Source organism: Moschus berezovskii, chromosome 16, assembly GCF_049115385.1.
Source record: "Moschus berezovskii isolate FMDL1 chromosome 16, NW_MosBer_1.0, whole genome shotgun sequence".
Classification (NCBI taxonomy): domain Eukaryota; kingdom Metazoa; phylum Chordata; class Mammalia; order Artiodactyla; family Moschidae; genus Moschus; species Moschus berezovskii.
Window position 1 is genome coordinate 707,285 of NC_142475.1, and position 19,839 is coordinate 727,123.

Below are 19,839 nucleotides of genomic sequence, written 5' to 3' on the forward strand. Positions count from 1 at the left end.
CTGATTCTCATTCAATTGAGGGACCAGAATTTACTGGTTTTCAGCTGGTTTGTACAGCCAGGATATTAACAGAAGCAGACACATACAGTCTCTCAAAAAATACAGCTCAAACATGGGCTCAAAATATTCCCAGAAAGTTTCAAGTAATGCAAACTCAAATATGCTGCTGCAGCTGCTGCTAAGTCGCTTCAGTCATGTCCGACTCTGTGCAACCCCATAGATGGCAGCCACCAGGCTCCGCCGTCCCTGGGATTCTCCAGGCAAGAACACTGGAGTGGGTTGCCGTTTCCTTCTCCAATGCATGAAAGTGAAAAGTGAAAGTGAAGTCGCTCAGTCGTGTCCGACTCTTAGCAACCCCATGGACTGCAGCCCACCAGGCTCCTCCATCCGTGGGATTTTCCCGGCAAGAACACTGGAGTGGGTTGCCGTTTCCTTCTCCAATGCATGAAAGTGAAAAGTGAAAGTGAAGTCGTTCAGTCGTGTCCCACCCTTAGCGACCCCACGGACTGCAGCCCACCAGGCTCCTCCATCCGTGGGATTTTCCAGGCGAGAGGACTGGAGTGGAGATCACAAAAGACATGTGGAACATAGCGCGAATCAAACTACCAACAAAACAATGGCAGAATCAAGACCACACACACCACAGATACTGAAATGACCAGATAAAGAATGTAAATCAAATTGAAAATATTCAAAGAAAAAAGTTTTGAAAATGTTACAAAAGAAGAAGAGCCTACAGCAATAACCAGAAGGTTTGAAATGGAACCAAATATAACTTCTAGAGAAACTAAATATGATAATCACAATCAGAAACACAGTGCCTAGGTTAAGCAGCATATTAAACAGAGCTAAACACACAGTACACCAGAAAGTAATCTTGAAGATATTACACAGAATAAAGCCTGGCAACACAAACAGAAAATAAATTAGAGGTTCAGTTCAGTTCAGTTCAGTCGCTCAGTCATGTCCGACTCTCTGCGACCCCATGAACCACAGCACACCTCCCTGTCCATCACCAACTCCCAGAGTTCACTCAAACTCATGTCCATTGAGTCGGTGATGCCATCCAGCCATCTCATTCTCTGTCGTCCCCTTCTCCTCCCACCCCCAATCCCTCCAGGTTAAAAAGACATGAGAGTACAATTGGAAAGTATAATGCACGTCTAGTTGGCATTTCAGAAAAATAGAGATGATCAGAGAGAGGGAATATTTAAAGAGAAAATGACTAAGAAAACTCCAAAATGTATGAGAAACCTTGGTATTCAAATTCACAAAGCCCTCAATGTTCCAAGACTACAAAACAAAAGCATCAAAATATACTGTAGTGAAACTTCTGATCATTAATGACAAGAAATCTTAAAAGAAACTAAGGGAGAAAATATTTCTCACAGAAAAATGACAGTTAATTCAACTGGCAGCTGACTTCTCTATAACAACATAAGTGATAAGACACTGTAATAGCACCTACAAATTGTCCAGAGGAAATAACTGCTAATCTAGCATTGCACTCCCAGTTTATTAGTTTGGAAAGGTGTCTGACTGTTTCTACGGAGGTCAGTAGTAACACTTAAGCAAGGTAGGAGATTATTATTCTCTTATATTAAACCCTGAGCTGCTCCAGTGTAGCAGGGCAGCTTTGTCACGTAAGGCAGCGTGAAACCTTTGGGGCCTCCGTCTGATTGCTGCGCTGTGCCCTGCAGCATCGCTTGTCACGGTGACTGCACTACCACATGCTCAAAGGAGGCCATTCGGTTTCCGTTCAAGAGCGACGTCCTGGGCGACGCGCACACCTTCTCTCTCCCTGGTAGAGCTTAGTCACAGGTCATCTTTCTTGCACAACTGCTAAGAAATCAAGTCTCAAGCTGAATGGCCATGAACTTGGCCATGTACACAGGGGAGTATATTCTATTAAGAAGGAAGCAGTGGTGGTGATTCAAGAGAAATTAGTAACCTTTGCAACAAATCCTATAACACTTAAGGTCAAATGAGGCAAGACTTACTGGTGGGCCCGCTGGTCCCAGAGCCGCTTTGTTGATTTCCGAACAGGAGCAGGCATGCGGGAGCTCTGGGCAGGCCTCCTCATCCCTCTGCAGAGAAAAAGAAATAGCATGACTATTAACAAGATGGTCTATACAAACGACTTTATGACTCAAAGGAAACATTTGGAGACACTTCAAAAAAACCGTTCAGTGAGCATTAGTCTAGAAAGGCAGAGAGTATTCCCTCCTGACCACGAAATCTTTTCTTTAAAGAAACAACGAAGGGGTGTCTAGCAAGGCATTAATCATCATCACTATCAGAGGACGTTGACAAAGCCAGCTTGGGAATCCAGGGGAAGCAAGAAAGGCAGAAGTGGAGGCACAAAACCAAACATTCTGGCTGCCATTTAATTCAGCTGGTTGAGTGGCCTCCAGGAACTGAAGGTCCTGAAAATTTCCTCAGTGTTACAACACTTTTTTTCCATTTCAAAGGATAAAAGAAAACTTGTAGGAATAGTCCATCAGAACAACTGCATCCACAGTAAAACCAGAGCCAGAAGAAAATAAAATGGTGGTTAAACGCATCACACACACAGCTGCAACGATTTTAACTACTGCTCACATTCTGTGGCTGAAAGTAAGAATAACACCGCAGCATCAACCTAAAGCTTTGGGATAAGAGGTCATCTTCTCTTGCAGAATTCGGATGCCAGGTGACACCACAAGAGAGATGATTTAGGTCAGACTGAATATGCCTGAATGTGCCACTGGCGTGTCAGGGAAGACAGCACTTGGTAAGAGCTACTGAATGACTCGTGAATATCCCATTCGGAGCAATAGCCAAAAATGTCTGCCCCAGGAGGAAAAACTAGAAAGGTTCACCAGTCCCTCTGGATAGAGAAAGTGAGCTTCGTCTTCTAAGATCCTGGGGAAAGGTACTGTTAGGGCTGAAGAGAGGACAGATGATAATTACATTGTCAAGTTGAAAATAATTTCAGGCTCTGAAATAGTCACAACAGAAATCCAAGAGTCTGAGCCTTTATATTCTTTTCTCCAAATGTTGGACAATACTCAGAAGTTTCAGCTCATTGAAGGAAAGGAAAACCCTGCTGACATATCTGGCTTGATACCTTGGGTGGCTTGAATGAAATACAGACCCAAGAATCCTGAAAGATCCCCCAAGCGGGCTGACAGCAGGCCTCCTGTGACCAGAGACTGCATAATGGTTTTGCCACTGCTGTTGCCTGTGCCTCCACCTGAGTCTTTCTACCACAGGACTTGCACACCTTCAGTGACAGGAAGGAAAAGAACAGTTCGGAAGGGGCAGAGATCTTCCTAGGACACAGGTGATTACACTCTGCTCGACGCAGGGCAGGGTTCTGGTGCTGCCTTACAGACTCCACCCTACCTGCCCTCAAGCGCAGCATCGTAGTGTGTGCTTTAATTCCTCACCATAGTTTAATGGAAACTTATTTTGATGAAAAAAAAAAAAGTCACTCCCTTCTCAAAGTCACCACACATACATGGCCTGCAGCAGATGACATGAGCTGGCGTAAGGTCTTAAAAAGGGAATTTTTTAGACTTGATGAAGTCTTCCCTGTGACCATGCTCCAGGCTGAATTCTTAAGACATGACTCCCATCCAAACATAACAGGGTCAACGTTTCAGCTCACTGGTCCTAAAGATCCTTAGATATGAACAATCCATTTTTAAATATGCAGTCATCCACCCTGGTGAGTTACATTTGGTGTTTATAATGAGCAAAGGTTTATTTTTCTAGCAGCTTTGCCTAAGTTAAATAGATAAGGACTATGGTTCCCAGATTGTGTGGAAAGAAGGCCTGGGGCATTACAGGAAATTCACAGGGGCACTCTGAGCTTTTAAAAAAAAATTCAAGAGACACAGCAAAGGTACCCATTGGACTTTGTGTACACAACTAGCTCAAGGTATAATAGGTCACAATTTCAACACCAGAAGGGACTTCCCTGAAGTCCAGTGGCTACGACTCCACGTTTCCACAGCAGGGGGGCATGGCCCAGGCCAGAAAACTGAGATCCCAAAGACAAAAAAAACCCACAACTTTGTAAATTTGTTTTATCAGCACTTGCTATGAAGGAAAGAAATACCACAGGGAAAATCAACGTGGAAAGGAAGGGAAGGTGGGCTGTCCCTGCTGGTCCAGAGGCTGAGCCCCCAATGCAGGGCCCAATCGGACCCCTCACCAGGGAGCTAGGTCCCCCCTGCAACTAAAGGTCCCCCGTACTGCAGCTGAGACCTCGCACAAACACATAAATAAATGTTTTTTTTTTAAAAAAAAGGAAGAAGTGAGGGTGGTAATGTCTAACCAGATTCCGAGATCTGAGAAATTGTGCACTCTCAACAGGCACACGTACCCCATTAGTAAGTAGCTGTGGTTATTCAAAAATAAGTATATCATTTTAAAATTTTGATTTATATATTAATATATTGTTGGTTCATACAGCAGAGTTTTTAAGATACAAACACTTATGAGGACATTTGGACCTAATGACCTCATATATGGAATTATTAGATATTTCTTTTGGCTCTGGGGTGCCATGAAAAAAAATTAATGCAACACCAAGGATTCGTGAACCATGGAATGTGGGGACACCTGGACTCTATGCAAGTGGCACCCCATGTAGCTGGGCGGTTCCCACCGGGTATGCCAGTGTGCTCTGCTGATTCCAGATACGCCTCCTTCCTAACTGCTGTTTAATGTTCATCATCATCACCATTGTGAGTTATCTGTGACATGAGTTCTGTGAAACAGCATTTCATTTCCAGCACTGCAATTAAATATAACTTTAGAAAATTTCAGCAAAGAACAGAAATAGTGAAAGAAGAATTCCTACCAGGGCAGGAAGTTCACAGCATTTGTCTTTATTGGCCCATGACGTGGAACAAACAATATCAAACATCTGTAACTGGAACTGCAATTTAAAAAGAAAATTGTCATTCAGTAAGAGATATACACAACGTTCAATGAAAGATACACCGTGTCTGTAATTCATAACGACTTCACAGTATACGTTACACAGTGCTGTCAGTCGCTCAGTCCTGGCTGAGTCTATGGGACCCCGGGGACTGCAGCCTCAGGCTCCTCTGCCCATGGGATTCTCCAGGCGGGAACAGTGGAGTGGGGTGCCATGCCCTTCCCCAGGGGATCTTCCCCACCCAGGGATCGATCCTGGCTCTCTGCACTGCAAGCAGATCCTTTACCATCTGAGCCACCTTACACAATGGACACCAACACATTTATACCATAATATTACAGTGAATAAATGTTAAAAGTCATCCCTCAAACACACAGTGATTTAAGACTTCTGCCAGTGGCTACTCCATCCACCATCCACACTGCCTTACTCATCACAATTCTGCCTCCCGTCTCTGCGTAAAAACACTTAGAGCCTCTGGCGAAATCCTCCCTTACGGCCCACCACAGTTAGTCCAAGTGTCTCCGTGACCCACCAGACTCCAGACATCTCTCACAGCACACCTCCTACCATCCAGTACACTTATTTATATTTCCCCTCAGAGTGGGCGCTCATCAAAGACATGGCACCTTCATGCCCCCATCATAATGAGTGACATGCAGGGACTTCCCTGGAGGCCCAGGGTTAGGACGTGGAGCTTCACTGCAGGGGCCACAGGTTCGATCCCTGGTTGGGGAACTAAGCCATATGCCTTGCAGCATGGCAAAAAAAACAAAAGCGGCACACAGTAGGTATTCATGAAGGCTTGTTGGATTATTTCTGACTTCCATCATTCACACGTACATTTGACCACTGTTTCTTTATCTTCATTAGCAAGCCAGATACCATATAGACCTTCAGGATATAAAAATGAGCAAAACCAGCTTTTTGCCGACAAAGAATTTACAGGGAGTAAGAGACTGACACATAAATGCTGTTTACAGCGTGGTGAGCGTCATGACAGACTCCCATATGGCACTGTGAGACCCGTGCTGTGCGCCTCAGTCAGGCCATCGATCATGCCATAAATATTTAGACAGCCTTGTTCTACTCATGTTTTTGGCAACAACTTAAAGTATATTTTGAAATATTTAGAAACATCATTATAATATCATTAAGGGCTCACACTAGCTTCATGATCTAACCATTTCTAATACTATATTTCTTCCTATATTGTTTTCAAATATTGCATGTCATCAGGAGTTTGGAGATCCCCTGGAGGAGGAAAATGGCAACCCACTCCAGTATTCTTCCCTGGAGGGTCCCATGGTCAGAGAAGCCTGGTGGGCTACAGTCCACGGGGTCACAAAGAATTGGACACGACTGAGCGACTAAAAATGTAGCAGCATTGAGGGGTCTGGGATTAACAGATACACACTGCCATTTATAAAAAAGAGAAACAACAAGGGTCTACTGTAAACACAGGGAGCTGTGCTCAGTATCTTATAATATCCTACAGTGGAAACAATCTGAAAAACAGGAGACATAAGAGCCGCAGGTTCGATCCCTGGGTGGGGACGGACATGACTGAAGCGACTCAGCAAGCAGCACGCATCTGTCTACGACTGAACCACTCTGCTGTACACCTGAACCAACGCGACGATGTGAATCCACTCTACTGCCGTCTGCAAACAAGAGTGCCATCGGTTACAGAGCTGGCAGAAGGGTGACTTCTCTTCATGCCTTCTCTAGGTCTGTGAGCCCGTTTCTGTTGTGAAAGCTCATTTGTACCATGTCCTTTTAGATTCCACATGTACGAGACGCCATACAGGGTTTCTGCTTTTCTGGCTTCACGTGGTATGACCATCCCTAGGTTTACACAATCTGTAACATGCCTTCAGCAGGTGGCATTTTCAGCAAAAACTGGAAACTTCTTGGTGCCTCATTTGCTCTCACCCCTGTCAAGGGATGAGAATACTCAAGCAGCTGGTGTGACTGCAAACAGGCTGCTAACGGGGCCTCCAGCATCACGAAAGAGTCTGTCCCATCTGACAGCAAAGAGAATGAAGTCAGGGCCTCTCTCGTCACACCCAGGAAGCGTTGCGCCTTGCTGCAAACATCTTTTCCCAAGTGGATTTTGCAAGATTAATAACACAAATGTTGAAAACAGATCCATAAATCAAGACATCGTGCTTTCTTTTTCCAATGTAAAACCACTGCATTATCTGAAGCAGTCAGCGCACGGCTCAGCTCGCTCTTGTTTTCCATAAGCACGTGTTGAGAGCTGAACAGCACACCTCCTTTTCTTGCAGTTTATTTTGTGAACAGATCATCAGTCTAATGTTTAAAATGCAGACACCCAGCTTGACTTCACAATGACTTCACAATGCCATACGACAGCATTAGATTCAGTTAAGTCTGTAAGTCATTCATCCATTAAGAAATTTTCCATTTCTGAATAGAGTCCTCAGTGTGAAAATATTTTAGTGAATGAAAAGATTGATTTAAAGCCAAGGCCTTTCACTAGTCCTGGGATATACCAGGCTTTCTTGTAGTTTTTCAAATAAACATCCACCACCCGATCACCTATAACAGGACAATGTCTCCATACAAACCTTTGGCTGAACTTCTTTTGCCCTCTTGAGTTATTGGGATTCTTATGAGTTCATTTTATTTATTTGAGAGGTTGAAAACCTACTAAGCGCTGATTGAGGCCAATACCATCATTTGAAGAATGCTTGTGGGCTGTCTTTTCTTTTTCAAGTCAGATGAAGTCAGAAGCCTTTTTTGTGTGAGTACAACAAGTTTATTCATAATTGTTTTGCATTCGTAATAGTTTAGATTCCTCGGCCTTTATTTAGAGACTTCTTTTCCAAGTTACATTTCTGGAGACTGATTTTTTAAAATCTGGCTTTTATTCCAGAAGTTATTAAACACACACTTATACAAATTATGGAGGAAACATTACAGAGATAATATGTCAAAGATCTTAGATTTGAGTACCTAAAAATTCAAGACAGCGTGGATCAAAATAAACCATACTTTAAGTGTCTAAGAGGCAGCCCCTTTTGACCTTTGCAACTTTTTTCCTTTGTAACTAACAGCATTATGAAAAAAAAAATTCTACAAAAGAAAAAGACCCTCCCACTTTCACTTGTTATAATCTCTTCCAAGGGAATACTTAGACGATTACAAATGCTCATTTTTCATTATTGGACATTTCTGTCTGGGTGTAGCACAAAAGGCCAGTCATTTGGGATCAAATGTTAACATGAAACTAAGATTAAAATATTTTTGGCCGTCGAGGCCCTGTGATCTGTGGATGGAAATTAAAAGGGACTTCCCACTCACTACCATACTTCATCTTCTGATTTTTTCCAGCATATCATTTTTAAGCTTAAAATTTGAAGTCAAGCTGTACCTGATCTTATGCAAATATTTAGAGAGCTTTACATTCCCTGAGAACACAGGAGAAAGAGTCCTGGGGACCCACGCCATCTTCTGCTTTCAATTTAGCGTGTAACTTTTACTGACTCCACCTTCAAACTAAGATTTATTAAGCACTTACCACTTGTCAGCTACTTAACAGGGTGTTTTACTTGCTCTCAATCAACTTACTGAATTTAAGGGAAACCATAATGGCGCTATTCAGTCAGGAGATGAAAGTGAACATCCACCGCAATTGTTGGTAGTAATTAGAACGTTAAGGTGCAGAGATGCTGGGGGAGAGGGGGTGCATTTTGATCACATTTATTTCAAGGCTGTAATTCAAATAATGGTGAGTTTCTTAACTTGCCAGTAAATAGACAGGGCATATGGTCACTGTCACAGACCAGATTCCTTCCTCTGCCTTAAGTTCTATCATAATCAGTCTGGAAGAGAGCTCAGAATGCAGAGCAATCAGTAACCATATGCAACTCAAACACAATCTCACATCTCACTCTCCTCGTGTTTGAAAGGGATCTTTCACGTGCCTAGTCCGCGCGCGCGCGCGTGTGTGTGTGTTATCTGCCAGTCGTGACCGACTCTTTGTGACTCCGTGGACTGCAGCCTTCCTGCCAGCCTCCTCTGTCCACGAAATCCTCCAGGCAAGCATACTGGAGTGGGTTGCCGTCCCCTTCTCCAGGGCCCTAATCCATATTAGGCAATACATATTAGTCACTATCATCATTTTAATGATTAAAAGATACAATCGAGTGAAAACACAACCATTTCCTTACAATTGGAAAACATTTGTTTCTATAGGATCATTGACTTGTCTTCTATTGATTCCTACAAAAAAACTTTAACTCAGAAAATAAAATTACTAAAAATTCTATAACATAACTTTTATTTATTTTTATTTACACATCAGAGAACTAAACAAATAACTGTATAATTATCTAGGTGTTAGATCTGAAAGGTGGTAAAAAGATACTAAGAAACATGCTCAATGCCAGAAGCTCAAAAATTTTCTTGAATCATCTCTGACTGGCAGTATGATAATTTCATTAGGTATCAGAAAAGGTAGAAGCAACCTCTCAGGACAAAGCAGACTGGAAAGGAGAGGCCCAGCTGTTACATCTCCTCTCGTATGCTCTGACAGCTAGATTCAGCCTGCTTATTGGTTCAGTCTTACTAGAGAATGTTTGCTGCCGGTAAAGTCTTGCATTGCTGACCACAAGTTTTTATTTCAAATATGAGTAATATCAATACAGTAGTTACCATATCCCTAAATCCATTCATCTCTTCTCCACTCAGCTTTGGTTTAAAAAGACTATAGCCTGAGAAACAGACACACAGACTTACAGAACGAATTTACAGTGGCCAGAGGGGGCAGGTAGGGGGCAGGGATAGTTGGGGTCTGGGGAGGACTGTACACACTGCTGTATTTAAGGTGGGTGACCAACAAGGGCCTGCTGTAGGTGCAGGAACCCTGCTGAGTGTGACGTGGCAGCCGGGACGGGAGGGGCTTTGAGGGAGAGGGATACATGGACAGGCATGGCTAAGTCCCTTTGCTGTCCACCTGAAACCATCACAACATTGTTAATTGTCTATACACGAATAAAAAATAAAAACTTGAAAATAATGGAAAGATTATATTCTTCAAAAACTGAAAATTTAGAATCATTCCATCAACTGGCATTTTTTGAATCATTGCCGAACTTGCCAAGGAATACTGATCTATAAACTACTAATCTCTCTTAGATGATAATTACTCCTTTTGGAACGACCCAAAACTTGTGCATTGCACATTCCCTTTTGCAGGGTATTAGAGTCCACATGTGTTTCAAGATTATGTTAGCAATCTGTGACGCCTAAATTGAGAACTGAAGACTGAAGCTTCTCTCTTGTCTTACACTGAAACGAGTATTGATAACAACCCAAAAAACCAAGTGAGTTTTCAATCACATTCTTCAGATCTAATCTAATATCATCCATTTCAACATAATTAAATTCCTCAATAAGTGGGTAGACTGAAAATCTAGTAATCCTTTGTAGACTTCTAGATTCGAGCAAAAGCCACAACTTTTCCCTACTAGCTCTACAAAGAACTCTTTAATGATTGACTTCTATAAATTCCTTTTGTCTACTGCTGCTGCTAAGTCACTTCAGTCGTGTCCGACTCTGTGCGACCCCATAGACGGAAGCCCACCAGGCTCCCCCATCCCTGGGATTCTCCAGGCAAGAACACTGGCGTGGGTTGCCATTTCCTTCTCCAATGTGTGAAAGTGAAAAGTGAAAGTGAAGTCGCTCAGTCGTGTCTGACCCTTAGCGACCCCACAGACTGCAGCCCACCAGGCTCCTCCATCCATGGGATTTTCTAGGCAATAGTACTGGAGTGGCTTGCCATTGCCTTCTCCGTGTCTACTGCTAGGTGGATGTTAACCATAAAGCGTGCTCTGTTTAATCGCTGTTTAATTGCTCTTCTTTCATGGACAAAAGTAAAGATTTATTACTGGTAGACCCTAAACCTATAGTTGTTTTTGCTTTCTGAACTAAATTCCTTAATATTTAATTGGTCATATATTTTGGAGTAAAATTACTACATAGAGTGTAATTTGAAATGCAATTAATTTGTAACTGTAATTTTAACACTGTAATTGCAAAGTATGATCCATAATTAGGAGACAGCATTATCAGTGGTCTGTTGTCAATACCACAGGTGGAATATGATCTATGCAAACTGTTTTAGGAAAAATTCAGATAGATGGCTTTCTATTTAATTTCTAACAAGTGTTTCTTGAGAAAGTACTCTTCACACAACTTTATTAGATACTGTGATGTAAGGTCAAAGGTAGTGATTGCAAATGAAGACCATGAGACGGCTTCTACTCAGTGGAGAAACTGCCTGCAATGCAGAAGGCCTGGATTAGATCCCTGGGTCAGGGAGATGCCCTGGAGAAGGGAGTGGTTATCCACTCCAGTAGTCTTGCCTGGAGAATCCCACGGACAGAGGAGCCTGGCAGACTACAGTCCATGGGGTCTGAAGCATATTGCAAATAAATCATTTTCATTTATTTGATATACTTAGAAGATTTCACTTGTATTAATACTAAATGACTTCAGCTTTAAAAGACTTTGAGAATCATCAGGTCTTTCTAAAATTCCATACAGCTGGCTACTTCTACAGGTCTCTGAAAGCACAAGAGTGAATCTTAATTAACTTGATTATTCTGTTACACAGAAGAGAAGTGTAGATGTGAATATTTGGAATTGCTTACAAGAATAAAATTCCCTCCAGGTTAATTGGTTCTAATTACAGAATGACTCAAATTAGAGAATGCTGCCAATTCGCTGTGAATGTGTGGTCTTAAAAGTTTGCACTCACTGCCCTTTTTTAGGCATTACCTGAAAAGGATGTGATTTCTTTGCCAATTCGATGTCTCTTGGTCTTAAACTCCATGATTAAAAAGATCTGATAAAAATATATCTTAAAATGATTCGTTATTTAAATATTAATGATAAAATATTATTATCCCTTATTATTAATGATAAAAAGGGTTAACTTGACATTAGCAATAGCAAGAACCTAGTTATAAAATGCCCAAATCTAACCCACGTGACAGGTTTATGTCAATTTCCCATGTATAATAATAACACGTTTTATACAGATTTGGATCTGCTCATATAAATGAGGTTCATCCACAGTTTTGATTCTCATTAACCAACCATTTGTGCCACGGTATTTTATTTGAATTTTAAAAATATTTTACTATTAAAATTTTCATTTAGAAAACAACCTAGTCTAATTTCTGGGGCATTCTTCCTATAATACAGCAGAAGCATATTGCAAGAGCTTCGTATGTTCGTGTCTTAATTCATTTAAATGATTTCATTTCATTCATTTGAACTTCAATAATTATCTACTTACTCATCAACTAGCATTCACCACCACTCCCTCCATCTATCCCTTTACCTAGCTCTTCCCCCGGAAAATACGTAATTACATTTCAGGAGAATTTTTCTCCTAACATAACACAGATTCATTGATTGATCCACTCACTGGTGCAGAGTTCCCGTTTGGTCCTCTCGATCGAACCATTCTCCCCAGGACTTCGACACCGTCCAGCGTGATATTAGACGATGCATTTATTGCCTTCTCACCCACTTGCTTGCAGTCAATAACCACTTTGGCCAAAGTCTTGCTGACAACAATATGTAGCTGATAAAAGTAAAAATGTTTTAAAAGCTAAGAAGCAGGAGAAAATATCAAACAAATTTACATAATTGCATGACTCATCACCAAAAAATATGCAAGGGAAGAAAAGGAATTCTGTCTACTTAAGTGCTTTGCTTGAGAAGAAAGGCTCTACTTTAAACCACTTCCATGACTATCCCACATTCAGACAACATCTCTATGGGTTTTTTGTAAACACGAATGAAATCTCAATCCTTTTCATTTCCTCTGTAATGTTTTTTGACTACTCTGTGACTGTCTAACCAAGAAAAAATCATCTCTAGAGGAAGTTGATAAATACATGACAATAATTCCAAAGGAATGCTAATGGGACTATTTTGAACCACAAACTAATACATCATGTGCATCTCATGTGTTTCTAAGATACCTTATTTTAAGACACTTGTGGTTGCGCAGTCCTAGTAACAAGAAAAAAATATTTTTATGCAACTTTTCTTATGCAAAAATGACAGAATTTTGTTATGCAATTGTTCTTATACAGTGATGGTATTCAAGACCCCAGAAGGTAGCAAAGTTGTGTAGATTGGACAGATCTGACCGCATCCTATCAAGAAACAGAAGCCAAGATGAAGACTGCTGTGTGACGTCCCTTCCCTCCCTCTGACAGGACAAGAAGGGTGTGGCTAAGATGCAAGATTTTCCCAACACCCCTGAGTGGATGCTCTGCTCTTGAGCGTTCTTGGTGTTGCGGTCTTTATCAGCCCAGGTATCAGCAGGATTATTCATTACAAAGGGGACGGTAAATTTTGGAAGGAAACCTGTCTACCCAGTGATCACCAAGACAGAATGTTTCTTAGAAGTGAAATATGAAGGAACAGAGTCCTATCACATGTGCCAGGTTAAAATAAGAACAACTAGTGTCAGGTTTTACAAAATTCTTCCTCAGGGCAACTTATTACACAATGGCAGTGATGGGCTGTCTCGGTGCAATCTGTCTACACATTTTAACGTGATTTGGCTGCTGGTCCTTTAACTAGATTGGTAGCCAGGTAGACCAGCAATCCTTTCTACATAACACATAACGTAGGAAATTTACAACTATCTACTTAGTAATACATCACCCTCTGCTACATGGTTCCTCAAAGTATGAACCTGGACCACTTCTACGACAGGAGACCAAAATTCGCCATCCCAAAATGTTGCTTTAGAATGCAGATTATTTCAAGCTGAAAATAACCAAGGTCCAAAAGACTCAGAAAGAAACTTTGAGCTTCATGTTAACTGCCTAAAAGAATTTAGACAGAAGGTTTACTCCCAGAACAGGGCTATTACCAGCAATATCTGCAAAGAATATGGCTAGATGTGTGTGTGGAGGGGAATCTGTGTCCCATTGACTTATTTATTTACTAAACGTTTGCTTTTCCATCTCCATGTGAATTGTCTTCTTTTCTTTTGAAGTCCAAACCCAAACCACTACTTGCATAATCCTCTTTTGTCTTTAGCTGAAGATGGTACTTAAGGTAAGGTTTTGGCTATTTTGGTGAGTTACTCAGTTTTCCTGGGTCTCCCCCATGTATGTATGTTATTAAACTTTTGAGTTTCTCCCATTAATTTGATTCTTAGACCAGCCAGAAGAACCTAGAAAAACAGTGGAAAATGTCTTCCTCCTGACACTATCAAATCTCCTGGGGTACAGGATAAAAACATGCATTTTAGGATCCCATCCCAGAACTACCATATCAGAATCTCTGGGCAGTTCACAAGCCCCACAGGTAATTCTTACTATAGGAGATCCAAAGTGCTAGGTTTTTGTTTTGTTTTTTGCACTTCTCTGTTGCTTGGCCCACAGTAAACAGAATAAAGAAAATATACATACACACAAGGCATTACTCACCTTGTGAAAGCTTCCATAGAAAATTTTCCTGATTTCAGGTCCTTCAAAAGTAACAGTCTGAAAATCCCCACTGTAGTCATAGTTGAAATATGTTAGGGTTTTCCCACCATCTAATCAAACAAAATAAAAGATTAAAAATATTCTAGAAAGTACTAAAATGGGTAATTTTAAAAAAGTCAACTCAAAATAATATAACCTTTGCTTTGAGGCTGTGTTTTAAAGTGGTGAGTGGGTGATGAAACGGCCTTGGAAGGCCCTAGGCTTTCAACTGGCCACACTAACCGTGTGAACCACACAGTGACGAGGACGCAGGACCCCGGCACACGTTCTCCCTCCGTCCCTCCCTGCCTGTGCACGCTCCCATCACCATTTTGGGAAAGGGCTGTCTGAAGTTGGAAGTGGAGGCAGACCAAAAGGAAGAAAGAAGCTAATCAAAGTGTTACCAGAGATGTTCCTGATGTTTGCTCAAAACTCATCAACCCTCTAGCCCCACCTTCAGCAGGAATGTCCTTGCTCAAAACCTGCCAACTCCCCACGCTGAGCAGGAGTGAACACAAATCTTTAAGTGAAAGGGTCCAGAGATAAGAAAGGAAGCTATAGAAAAAGAAAAAGAACCAACTGGGACCAAGATGGTGATAAATCTGACCTCCAACGGATCATGAGTCTCATTATACTCTGATTTTACTATGGAAAAATAAAGTGAAGTTGTTCGGTGGTGTCTGACTCTTTGCGACCCCATGGACTGTACCCTACCAGACTCCTCCGTCTATGGGATTTTCCAGGCAAGAATACTGGAGTGGGCTGCCATTTCCTTCTTCAAGAAAATGGAGATTTTACTATAGTTCAGTTCAGTTCAGTCGCTCAGTTGTGTCTGACTCTCTGCGACCCCATGAATCACAGCACGCCAGGCCTCCCTGTCCATCACCAACTCCCGGAGTTCACTCAAACTCATGTCCATCGAGTCAGTGATGCCATCCAGCCATCTCATTCTGTCGTCCCCTTCTCCTCCTGCCCCCAATCCCTCCCAGCATCAGAGTCTTTTAAAGTGAGTCAACTCGTCGCATGAGGTGGCCAAAGTATTGGAGCTTTAGCTTTAGCATCAGTCCTTCCAATGAACACCCAGGACTGATCTCCTTTAGAATGGACTGGTTGGATCTCCTTGCAGTCCAAGGGACTCTCAAGAGTCTTCTCCAGCATTAACATAGTAAATGACACATTTACTAACTGGCAGCCATTAAGGACCACTCCCTTGGAAAAAGCCCTGCCCCTTCCCAGGAGCTGGAGGGAGGGCATGTCAACCCCCTCCAGTGTTCTTGCCTGGAGAATCGTATGGACAGAGGAGCCTGGTAGGCTACAGTCCATGGGGTGGCAGAGTCGGACATGACTGAGCGACTGAGCACAGCACCTCCCTGTGGACTAAGGCAGATGCCTCCGGATCATTAGCCTCTCCCCTTCTCTGCTTTACTTTCTAAGTCTCTCTGCCCAGGGGGTTGAGAAGCTGATCTGTGACCTCAGTGCCTGCTTCCCCGTTCTCGGGGCCACTGAATAAAGCTGTGCTGTGTTAACTGCAGCTTGGGTTTCCCAATTGCCTCCTTAAGCCTGAACGGAAAAGGAACCCTCCCCCGTCTGGGGCAGAGTCTGGACTGGGCTAGGGCCCGAGCAGGGTTCACAGGACTTAATTCAGTACAAAATGTTAAGGAATAAAAACCAGACTCTGCCTTATTTAACCACTGAAGCAACCAGTTCTCTCAGGACAAACAGTCATAATCCAATGTGTCTTTTATTATGAACATTATGAACAAACAAATAAACCAAGGCCTTCTGCTCTTGAGTACTTCATGTTACAAGGAACATTTTATTACCAAAAAAAAAGGAATATTTTCCTCACTAATTCAGTCCCAGGTTACAATTTAATTTTTCATTTGGTTTTCAAAAGGAGCAAGTATTGATCATCTCAAGAAATTCCTTTGTTTTCAAGTCCTGGTTATGTAGTTAGCAGCTTACACCTTTTTAATCTACAGATTTGCCTTAGTTTTAGTATCAAAGCAAAATGCTTTCAATGTTTAGCTGTTGATTTATTTCCATGTACTAAAAAGTCTTTTAACAAACACTACTTGGAAATAAGCTTAAAATACTTTCCTTATCCAAATGTTCGACTCAGCACCTAATAACAGCCCCAAATTTTGGATCCCAGCTTGACTGGAATCTTACACTCAAAATATATGTAGAAAACTCAGGGACATTAACCCAAAACTTGAGAATTCTCTGAAGTGATCATCATTTGTGACTCCCAAGAACAAAGGTTAAGAAGTTTCCTTCATTGTTTCCACCTCAACTTTCCAACCTCCCAACCATGGAGTTTCTCATTCTTCACAACTATTCTCTCTCCTTTCTAGACTCCTCTTATGATGCTCTGACCCAGTATCGGGACTTAATCTTCACACACCCATCAATACCATTTTCAAATTTGTATTTCCATCCCAGAATTCTTCCCCAAACATACTGCTTGCCAACCTGACATTTTTTCTCTGATGGGAGAGAGGCACTGCAACACTGTGACTTAAAAGAAAGAAGTATTTGCTATTCAGATGACCCAATACGTTTCTCATATACACTAGGTCTTCGTCTATGGTCCCGGCTCATCGTTCCTGAAACCCGGGGAATTTCCTGTGGTGAGAGCAACACGTGTGCCTTTGTTATGTTAATAAGGAAGCTTTTGGAAAGCCCTCAGGTCACCCACCTAAGGATGCGGGCTGGTTGCCTGGAAAAGCAATCCTGTGCTGAGAGGGCTAGAACTCTCAGTCCAAACCCCATGCTTCCAACTCAACTTCTATGGAGGGGAGAGGTGCTGGAGACAGAGTTCAGCTGCCAATGGCCAGTGACTTAATTAATCTCTCCTGTGTAATGAAGCCTCCACGAAAACCCAGAAGGATGGGGTCCAGAGAGACTCTGGGCTGGTGACCACACGGAGGTGCTGGGGGGTGGTGCGTGGTGGACCTGGAAGCCCCCCACCCCTCCCCAGGCCTTGCTCCAGCGTCTCTCCCGTCGTTCCTGAGTTACAGTGTTTTATGATGCGCTGGTAACCTTTGGTAACCTAGGGCTGCAGGTAAAATGGAGAAGGAAATGGCAAACCCAGCCCAGTACTCCTGCCTGGAAAACTCCATGGATGGAGGAACCTCGGGTCACAAAGAGTCAGACACGACTGAGCAACTTGGTGTTCGCTTTCTCTTCCCTTTCTTTGGTAATGCAGTGCTGCAGGTAAAATGCTTCTCTGAGTTCTGTGAGCCACTCTAGAAAATTACTAAAGCCTGGGGAGGAATCTGTGGGACCCTCTGATTTACAGCCTGTGGGTCACAAGTGCAGGAGACAACCTGGATGAGCGAGTGGCATCCTGGGCGGAGACTAAGCCTCCAGTAACTCCGACGGCTGAACGGGGGCAGGCAGGCCATCGTGTAGGAACATCCTCAGCCTGGGCGTCCAAGAACACCTCTGGTAAACAGTGTCCGACTGAAGCTGGATTCTCAGATACCTGCTGCTGCCTAAGAACTGCCTGGTGTTGTGTGAGAGGCGCTCCGACACTCCCCAGGCCCCAGCTCGTGTGTTGGAATTGGGTCCAGGAGCCCAAAAGAAGCATCCGACACTCACCATTTCCTCACAGAAGTGACCCTGGCCCCAGCCCTCCCACTGACCCTCCTGGCATCGACCCTGGCCTCCCTACAGTCTCCCCATCACAGGACATGCCTCTCTTCACCTCGCTCACTGCTGAATCCCAGAACCTGGTGTCAGCACACAGTAGGACCTCAGTGAATATTTGTTGAAAGCCTAAGTAGACAAATGACTCAACCGTCAACATAGTTCATTATTAGTATTTACCAGTGGCTTAAAATAGTGAGTTACTCTATAATACACACAAAACAGGCAAGATGACACACCACGTACACAACTCATACAAATGTGTGCAAGTGTTTTGTAAATATACTTACTGTCTAAAATGACTCCAACCAATGGGTCAGAATTTTTATTTAAAATCTCCCAAAGAGCAAAGGGCTCCTCTGGAGTATCAGGAAGAATCCGGAATAGTATACTGATTGTATAGTCAGAGGGTAAGCCTTCCGGATGTAAGTATCTGAAAAATGGAAAGTAAATAGTATATTTTATTGTATCCCTCTTCAAGAAGCTATTTATATGATTATAAAAGCAAATACACTTTCACTATTTGAAATGAAAAATTATCTTTTTCATTATTAAGACGTGAAGAAACAGAGAAGAAGAACATAAACATCACCATTAACCCCATTCGGAAGTGATCCTTCTTTTGGGGTCATTCATTTCCCTCCAGTCTTTAAAGAATGTCTGCAAGTATTTGTCCAGTTTATATAATTTTGCCCCTTTCTTTTCTTAGCATCATTTACTACACATTTCATATTTCCTTAAATATTTTAAAGAGTGTGATATTTAATATGTGCATAACATTTGCTGGTTTGGCTATTCCATAATTTATCTGACCAGTCACTTCTTATTAAACAATTAAGTAGTTTCAAGTTTTAGTACTATAAACAATGTTTATCTACAGTCTTTGGGGGTGGGGGGGCTTTCCTGGTGTCTCAGATGGTAAAGGATCCACCTGCAATGCGGGAGACCTGGGTTCCATCCCTGGGTGGGGAAGATCCCTGCAGGAGGGCATGGCGACCCCCTCCAGCATCCTTGCCTGGAGAATCCCATGGACAGAGGAGCCCCCCCTGCAACACCACCGTACTTCTGTAACTATCATGTGGATCGCTTACATACTTTAAAAATCTCCCCTCAAGCAGCAAATGTAGCCTTTCAGATATATAGGAGACCCATAATATTTATTAATTAAATTAACACATATTTGGTGAGTAGGTGGGAATTTAGTGTGAATTTAAAAGTGAAAGTTTACGGAGGTTCAAGAGGGAGGGGACATATATATACTGATGGCTGATTCATGTTGATGTTTGACAGAAAACAAAATTCTGTGAAGGATTATCCTTCAATTAAAAAAATTTTTAAAGTGAAAGTTTGATTTGCACACATTAAATATGTATGTATGTATGTATTCATTCATTCAAAATTTGTTGAGTGCTTACCAATTACCAGACATGGTAATACACATATAAGACACATCAGTGAATCAAACTTGCAAGGAATCCTTGTATGAGCGCTTAAACTTGAGCAGGGTGAATTACACAGTATGCTAGAGGGTAATAAGTGCCATCAAAAAACAACAAAAAGAGTAGCACACTGGGGATTAGAAATGTTAGAATGCACTATTGGGGAATTTTAATTAAAGTTATCAGCATTGATTTTACTTAGAAGATTCACTGAGAAGATTACTATTTGAGCAAAGGTTCATTGAGAAGGTTGGAGAAGGAAACAAGATCCACTCCAGTA

The 19,839-nt window shown here is 42.2% G+C and overlaps 1 protein-coding gene across 3 annotated transcripts in view; it reads right to left on the reverse strand.

Annotated features, from left to right (window-relative positions):
* The window catches only part of COL14A1 (collagen type XIV alpha 1 chain), a 228,547-nt gene that overhangs the window by 69,175 nt on the left and 139,533 nt on the right, over window positions 1-19,839 (reverse strand). For all 3 annotated transcript variants that reach the window (XM_055431577.2, XM_055431576.2, XM_055431578.2), the window contains exons 32-36: window positions 18,411-18,553; window positions 14,428-14,537; window positions 12,399-12,557; window positions 4,853-4,930; window positions 2,001-2,087 (exon numbers count right to left, since the gene is read on the reverse strand). In XM_055431577.2, the coding sequence (XP_055287552.2) occupies window positions 2,001-2,087; window positions 4,853-4,930; window positions 12,399-12,557; window positions 14,428-14,537; window positions 18,411-18,553 (577 nt within the window). The remainder of the gene's footprint in view (window positions 1-2,000; window positions 2,088-4,852; window positions 4,931-12,398; window positions 12,558-14,427; window positions 14,538-18,410; window positions 18,554-19,839) is intronic.